This window comes from Papaver somniferum, unplaced genomic scaffold, assembly GCF_003573695.1.
Source record: "Papaver somniferum cultivar HN1 unplaced genomic scaffold, ASM357369v1 unplaced-scaffold_21, whole genome shotgun sequence".
Classification (NCBI taxonomy): domain Eukaryota; kingdom Viridiplantae; phylum Streptophyta; class Magnoliopsida; order Ranunculales; family Papaveraceae; genus Papaver; species Papaver somniferum.
In genome coordinates this window covers 8,055,781-8,063,493 of record NW_020631041.1, presented here as the reverse complement: position 1 = coordinate 8,063,493, position 7,713 = coordinate 8,055,781, and the positions used below count along the sequence as shown (strand labels likewise).

General features: G+C 37.8%; 2 protein-coding genes across 2 annotated transcripts; both read right to left on the bottom strand.

Annotated features, from left to right (window-relative positions):
- Nucleotides 1-2,784: 2,784 nt before the first annotated feature.
- Nucleotides 2,785-4,533, bottom strand: LOC113339369 (GDSL esterase/lipase At4g10955-like). Its single transcript, XM_026584656.1, has 3 exons — nucleotides 4,468-4,533; nucleotides 4,053-4,144; nucleotides 2,785-3,913 (listed from the first exon to the last, which is right to left on the bottom strand). The coding sequence occupies exons 1-3, from the start codon at nucleotides 4,477-4,479 to the stop codon at nucleotides 2,947-2,949; spliced, it is 1,071 nt and encodes a 356-aa protein (XP_026440441.1). The 5' UTR covers nucleotides 4,480-4,533; the 3' UTR covers nucleotides 2,785-2,946.
- Nucleotides 4,534-5,757: 1,224 nt separating this feature from the next.
- On the bottom strand, nucleotides 5,758-7,471 carry LOC113340337 (GDSL esterase/lipase At4g10955-like). Its single transcript, XM_026585545.1, has 3 exons — nucleotides 7,369-7,471; nucleotides 7,167-7,258; nucleotides 5,758-6,970 (listed from the first exon to the last, which is right to left on the bottom strand). Exons 1-3 carry the CDS (start codon nucleotides 7,378-7,380, stop codon nucleotides 5,992-5,994), a joined length of 1,083 nt encoding a protein of 360 aa, XP_026441330.1. The 5' UTR covers nucleotides 7,381-7,471; the 3' UTR covers nucleotides 5,758-5,991.
- Between the last annotated feature and the right edge of the window lie 242 nt (nucleotides 7,472-7,713).

Below are 7,713 nucleotides of genomic sequence, written 5' to 3'. Positions count from 1 at the left end.
CAAGAGTTATAGGATGTCCGATGAATTTAATGAACTGTAAGAGTCCATACATTTCCTATACTGTGAGTAAGTTAAGTAGATATACTTGCAGTCCAGAGCAAGAGAATTGGAATGCACTTAGTAGAGTATTATGGTACCTAAAATACTCTATACCTTTTGTTTGGTTTATGAAAGGTATCTTGTTGTCCTTAAGGGATTTTGTGATGCAAACTGTATATCAGACTCAAAGGAGTCTAAGTCTACGAGTGGATATATTTTCACTCTAGCTGGAGGGTTTGTTTTTGGAATATTTCTAAACAGACATATTTTTCTTAATTCATTATGGAATATGAGAGTATTGTGTTAGATAAAGCACGAGAGGAGGATGAATTTCTAAGATGTTTTTTAAAAGACACTCCTCTGTGGCATATGCATGTGCCAGCTATATCTATACATTGTGTTAGCCAAGCTGTAATAGTTAAAGCTAAGAATAGGTAGTCTCAATTGGCGTTATTTTCATTGATTTGATAAAGTCCAAGGAGAATATCGCAGACCCTTTGACGAAAGGGTTGTCTAAAGAGATAATTAATAATGCATCGAGGGGGATGAGGCTTAGGATTATTAAATAAACTTGCCATGAAGGATGCTCAACCTTGATGACTGGAGATCCCAAGATCAAGGTTTTGAATGAGACAATTAATTTGTGGTGGGTGAAGGTAAACACTATCAGAGAATTTCATTCTATGTCCCTTCCCTATGGTGTAGATGTGATAGTGTGACTGCATGTGAAAGATGACTTTTAACTAAGTCTTAATGAGTTCGATAGTTTCAATTTAAGATTGAAGTGGGGTGTAGCAGTAAACACTCTTGATGGAACTCACCTATCTGAATGTGGAAGTGGGTCGCTTCCTAAGAGAATATAGCTGATTATCTAGAGAATTATGAGAAACAGGATTAGTCCAAGGCCAAAAAGGACACAACATCACGAACTTGACAGCACCTAGAGAGATATCATGCGTGGTTATTATCGCGGATTACACCAAACGATGGCAGTTCAAGACATCGCGTTCACTGTCCATCAAGTAGTTCCGGCAATTTCCCACTAAGCAAAGGTTCAAGACCTCATGGACACCTCTTGCCTATAGTGGTATTTCTCGCTTTCCGTTTTCTGATTTTATAGATATTTCATTCATGTGGGGGATTGTTGGAGAAAATGAGTTTTATTGTTTCGGTTTTGTAGTCTCGGTGGGAATGGAACTTAGGACCTTCGAGTCTCTAAGGGTACTTGCTCATTTTCTTATGAGTGAATGAAATATGACCTTTAGTTCTATATAGGGTATAACTAAAGAGGATCTCCACTATTTAACTATTCCTTTACGGATAGTTAGGCAAACAATGTGGGTGGAACGGGTGGGGAAACTATACTTGTTTTCACTAAGGCTTGGGCTTAAGGATCGGGTTCGTTCTTACAGCGTGGACATAGGCCAACCAAGACTTATCTCTTTGGACAAAATTCTTTTGAAATATTTCTTTAAATATTCTAATATCAAATAGATTTTGTTTTTAATGTGAGGGGCGTATGACTTGGAGAGGATTTATTTATTTCCGTTTTTATTTTTATGTCGACATAATGTGCAGTTAATCGCGTAACTTTTTTTTACGGTTTTGGAAAACCTTGAATTAATGAAAATTTATTTTGGTTTTATTACAAAATTATATTCTCTTTCATTCACTCTTAATACACATTATTCTCGATTATCTCTCTTCTCCACTATATAAACATTTTGGTTTCTTCATTCCAATTTGTGTCCAAAAGAAGCTACTCCTTCTTCTTTTCGTCTTTCTCACTCTATGTGGGTTTTATATTCCGTGCCGTTGCTATTCGTAAGAGTGGGAAAGTATTATAGTGCCTATAGTATTTGCAACGGACAGTTTTATCCTGGATACGACTTCACCACGGGATATAGGCATCACTCATTTTGAGGCGTATCGGTGAACTATCGTGTTAAGGACAGCGTGTTGAACACGTGACTCTGTCTTCTGTTTATTGTTTCCCATTAAGTATTTATTTAAACTTTTTCAGAAATTTGTTTCTAACCTCATTCTTTCAGTATTTTATTGTTGCAGTACCAACAGGGAATAGGTTAGTCATGCGAGGGAGAGAGTATTTCATGTTTGGCAATCATCAAAGTAAAGATTTTTTGTTTCACAAAAAAGATACTTTTCTGCTCTTAAATGTCGAGAGGCGTACATTACTTGCAAAGTGATCCATGGTTCTGCAAATGTGCAATTAACCATTTTACGAAATAACTGCACCCATCCAAGACCTCATGTTTTACATATAAAAGTGCCTAAGATGCATTCTTCCAGTTTATTGCAACATCATTTTTGTTTGATTTTCGGTCATTGTACTCTTGTACTGTCAATTGTGTTGTGGGTTTCTCGGGTTTTGAGAACGTATAGGATCGGAAGCTTCTAAAATTTTACATATGGTGAAATGACTTCACCTGCTAGCCCTTATTTCGCCTCCGTTCTGGCTTCAAGGCAACCATTTTAATCAAGAGGTAGACATATTTGTTTATGATTGGTGGACATACTAGTTTATTATTGTTGGGTAGGAGGGATGATTGAAAAATAAAATATTGACTAGCTAGCCAAGGCTATTTTCCATTTTCATCTTCATTAGATATATCCATTCAAAAAATTACTAGCATCCACACAAATTATATGGCAATTTTCAGAAACAGTGAAAGATTTTGATAACCAAAAGACAACCTCATCCTAACTTGGATCTTGCTGGGGCTATCCCATCAAAAAAATATTCATAGACAAAGTCATGTTCTAATGAGTGATTAGTTTTATACAACACATTTAGCACCATCTTGGGATTCTTGACAAAGCATCGTGGGATCGTATCATGTACATTTTGTTCACTAAAGCAAGCAACATGTTTTTGCAATTTGTCAATCATAGTGTGTATCGGTATACTTTAGACTGCAAATGCAGATCATCTCTAAGCCATTGATGGATCCCATGAGCTTTTTTGAAAGTTAATGATGGAGTTCGATTAATTGTCACATGAGCTGAGGGAATTAAGTGTATAACTTCGGATTCCCTACCAATTGCACTCTTCAACAATCCAGTTACTGATGTTCGTGTCGCGTATCTCTCGATTCTTCCAACTCCTAAGCTTTCCATCTTTTCCCGGTGTTCAAAATACCCTATGTATTCTGAGCAGACATGATCTGCCGGATTCACAAATAGATTTGGTGTCCATTCCGATAACACTCTGAATGGATCATCTGATTTTTGGCTATCTTGTTTCCCCTTAATGGCAACTGCAAGACCTGCTTTCATCAAGCTGCTTGCGATACGGACCCCATGCCTCACTTTCTCATCCTTGATCCTTTGTATTGGAGCCGAAACGAATGGTGTATTAAAGAGATATGCTTCTAGTAAATTGCCCGTTTTCGCCATGTTTTTTCCTGCAAGCATTGCAATGGAAGAACCCAAAGAGTGTCCTGCTAACCAGACATTACAAGCTCCAGCAACAGATACCATGTTTTGCACAGCTTGCATTGCGATTCCAAACCGAGGCGACTCATGCAGTCCATGTTTAAGAAGTTGAAGGTCTAACTTCACATCCTGTGAGACAGAATGTTTCTTGATAGTGGTTCCCCTGAATGCAATTACATACCGTGGAATTCCCGCAACATGGTACTTGTTGGCCTTAGAATTAAACTCATATATAGCTCCAAAGGTGGAGGAATCAATACTATCCACGAGTATATGCAGCAGCTGAAAACTGAAGAATTCCCACCATGAGGGTGCCAGAGCTTCACAACCTTTCCGATTCTCTTGACGGTCAAACTCTAAAGTATAGACCCCGTGAACCAAACTGGCGGCTATACATCTCCGGTGATGTCCACTTTGCCTTCAAAATACCATAGAAATTCTTATACATATGTCCACAAAAGTATGTTGAGTAAATGAGATAGCAGTGTGACATTGTCGACCTAGTTTAACTCCGTAAATTATCACACAAACAGAAGCAAGAATGAGGATCATCCTACCAATCCACACTAGTCAAGTGCAAAGGTCCTGTGATTTTGAAATCGCGCTTTGAGCCTATTTTCTCAATCTTTTTTTGCTTCGATTGTGAGGCCTAACAAAACAAAATGCAATAGAGTGGGTGGTTCTTCACATCAACACGAAATCAAAATAAAACATTCAGCAGATATGGAAACTCTTAAACGAAAGTCAACACCGAATTCGTGCAACTGATCATCCGTAATCTCACAGATGAAACGATTGCGACGAGTACTCCCACCCATTGATTACAGTGGAAAACATTGATTCAGAGATGAATTTTTTAAGAACTATCCAATTGGCAAACATTATACAGCAAAGATGTAGAGCAAAAATTTCAAGAACTAGCAAAGATTGTTGTGAAATCCTGATATGTGTTAGAGAAAGAGAGAATCGAACCTGATAGCTCATCGTGAACACCCCAAAATGGCTACGAAATCTGAAACAACCACCAGAAATGAAAATATTCTCTGGTACCAGGTATGATTCATCCTTACGAGATCTATAACACATTGTCAACTATAATATTTTGCAAGTGGACATTATTATTAGAATAAATTTAATTACAGCTTGAGAAAACAACATTGGCTATTAAAAATGGAAAAGTCAATACAAAATGTAGAAATGTTCCGCTGGAAATGAATTTCTTCCTTCAGTGGTGATCCACTAACACTAAGGTGCAGTGCAGACATATGCTGCTGATACTTGCCAAGTCAGCATTTTAACTTAGCTTGCGCAGCAGCTTCTTACATGATTTCAACTTTCTTACAATTTTTCATCCTAGTTTGTATTGGTGTAGCTGAAAATTGAACAAGTGTAAGACTATTCTCAACACAGAGAAACGTCAGTTGAAGACATAAGACAAGAGACCATCTTCTAACGAATATTTGTGAAATACAATATTTTTTGCAATGTGAAGGATGTACGAAGATAAATTTCCAGTTTAATTCAACGTACTTGTGAATGAACAAGTACTTGCTACATGCATGAGTTAGCTTGATGATTTTTTAGGTATTTGATGATCATGGAGATATATGAGCATAGGTTTAGTGTTGCTCACATAGGGCTCCTACATGTGGAACAAGACTAACTCTTAAAACCTCACTATTTTATTATGTTCTTGCTCGATTTACATTAGGAAGAGGACCTGCCTATTTATAGGCTACATTTGCCGACGGTAGAAATCTCTAAGTTTCTCAAGACTTTTCTTTTCTTTAGCTCTGACCAAGTTATCTAGTTCACTCTAGAATAACCGATACTAGAACACTCTAAACCTCTCTGGATATTTCTTTTGTAAACTTCTCATTACAACAGATTTTCTCTTGTTCTCATTAGTTCACATTACAATCAGGGACGGGCCTAGCAAGGGGCTAAAGGAGACTATAGCCCGTCCCTAATTTTTGGGTAAAAAAAATTAGTATAGAAATTTAGGTTAAATTTTATGTTTAGCCCATCAATTAGTTGTATTTAGTTAATTGTATGTGATTTTTAGCCCATACTATGAGCTGATCAAAATTGAAGTCATGTTTAAAGTAAATAATCTTCTTCCACTCACTACCTTTCTACTCTTACTTTCTTCTCTTTTAGTAATCACTTCGTTTATCCGTTAGTTTTAACTTTTATTTCCCTAACTATTTAGTATTGTACGGGTGGATCACTATTTGGCCACTAATTAGGTGATGTATTTCAAAAAAAAATGGCCGCGACCTTCGACCGCATTATCGACTGTTACAATCCATCACTACCCAAAGGAGAATCCTGGGTCCGTCCCTGATTACAATATTTACTAAACAGTAACACAACTCCGAGCAATTCTAGTACTGACTGGAGATTACAAATTACCACAACCCAACATAGCTTAAAAAGAAAACACCAATGGAACTTTTTTGTTCACAATCAAGAATGTTGTTACAGTTGATCAAATCATAGTCCGTACTGGTAGACCTTAGACTGCAAACGCAAATCCTCTTTAAGCCATTGCTGCAGCCCATGAGCTTGCATGAAAGTCGGTAATTCCCAAGTTGGACTTCGATTAATAGTCAGATTAGCCGAGGGAACCACGTGTATTACTTCTGATTCTCTTCCAATTGCACTCTTTAATAATCCTGTCACGGATGTTTGTGTCGCCAACGTCTCAATTCCGGAAAATCCGTAGTACTCCATCCTGTCACGGTGTTCGAAATACCCAATATACTCTGAGCATATATGATCATCTGGATTGACAAACAGCTTTGGCACCCAAGCAGATAATGCCTTAAACGGATCTTCTGGATCCCTATTGTCTTTCATACCCTTGATGGCAACTGTAATTCCTGCTTTCACAAGGCTGCTAGCAAAACGAACCCCACATTTTACTTTCTCACTTTCGATTTTTTCGATTGGAGGCCTAATGAAAGGTGAACTGAAGAGGTACGTTTCCAGATAGTTTCCCATTTTTGCCATATTTTTCCCAACAAGCATTGCGATGGAAGAGCCCAAAGAATGTCCTGCCATCCATACATTACTAGCTCCAACTGCGGAGACCATGGTTTGAACAGCTTGCAGTGCAACTCCATAGCGATTTGATTGGTGAAGTCCATGTTTAATTATATTCAGGTCTAACCACAGATCCTGTGAGACAGAATGTTTCTTCAACGTGGTTCCCCTAAATGCAATTACAAACTGTGGGATAATTCCCGGCTGGCAGTAGTTAAAATCCTTAGGTTTGAATTCGTACACAGCACCAAAGATGGAGAAATCATGAGTATCGATGAGTGGATAGAACAGCTCAAAATTGAAGAATTCCCACCATTGTGGTGCAAGAGCTTCAGAATCTTGCCGATTTTCTTGACGGTCAAGCTCCAGAACATAGGTACCGGAAACTAAACTAGCAGCTATAATTCTCCGGTGATTCACATTTTTCCTGTAAATTACAATAAAATCTCTAGTTATTGCAGCATAAGAGACAAATGGATGACGATTCAACAGACAACAACAAGAGCAATAACCATGCCTTCATACCCAAATAAGTTTAGTTAGGCTAATACTTTGACTGACCGGACTTTCGAGGTATAAGTGGCCAAGGGATGATCCAACAGAAGCCTAAAAGATAATCTTACCAGTTAACAGTGGTCAAGTGCACAGGTCCTGAATTGACGAAACTACTCTTCTTGTCTAATTCGACACTCTTCTTTTGCTTCAATTTAGTATCCTACAAAAGAAATGGAATGATTAAACAAAAGCCAGATGAAAGATAATCTTACCATCTAAAACTATTGAAGATGCGAACCAAGTAGCCTGAAAGATAAGGAGGAACTATACCTGAGAGCTCATTATGAACAACCGGAAATCCTTGAAGAATTTGCAAGTTTGATACTTAGAGATAAAACTTCCTTTTGGAGTACAATGCTTATGACACTACTGACGTTAATATACACAATCAGAACTTCCTATTGAACTTCCTGGTATTTTCTCAGATTTTGTTCTTTTTTCCAACTAGTAAGAAGGATTTTGAATGTTCATTGTATTCCGCAGGTCTCGGATAGCTAGTAAGTGTTAACAGAGATTAGTCTCGGTTGATGTCATAATCTGGGGCTCTTGACCGTAGAATTTTCAGAGTCCTCTCTAGAATTTCCCTAGACATGTCATATTGTGCTCGACCCCATT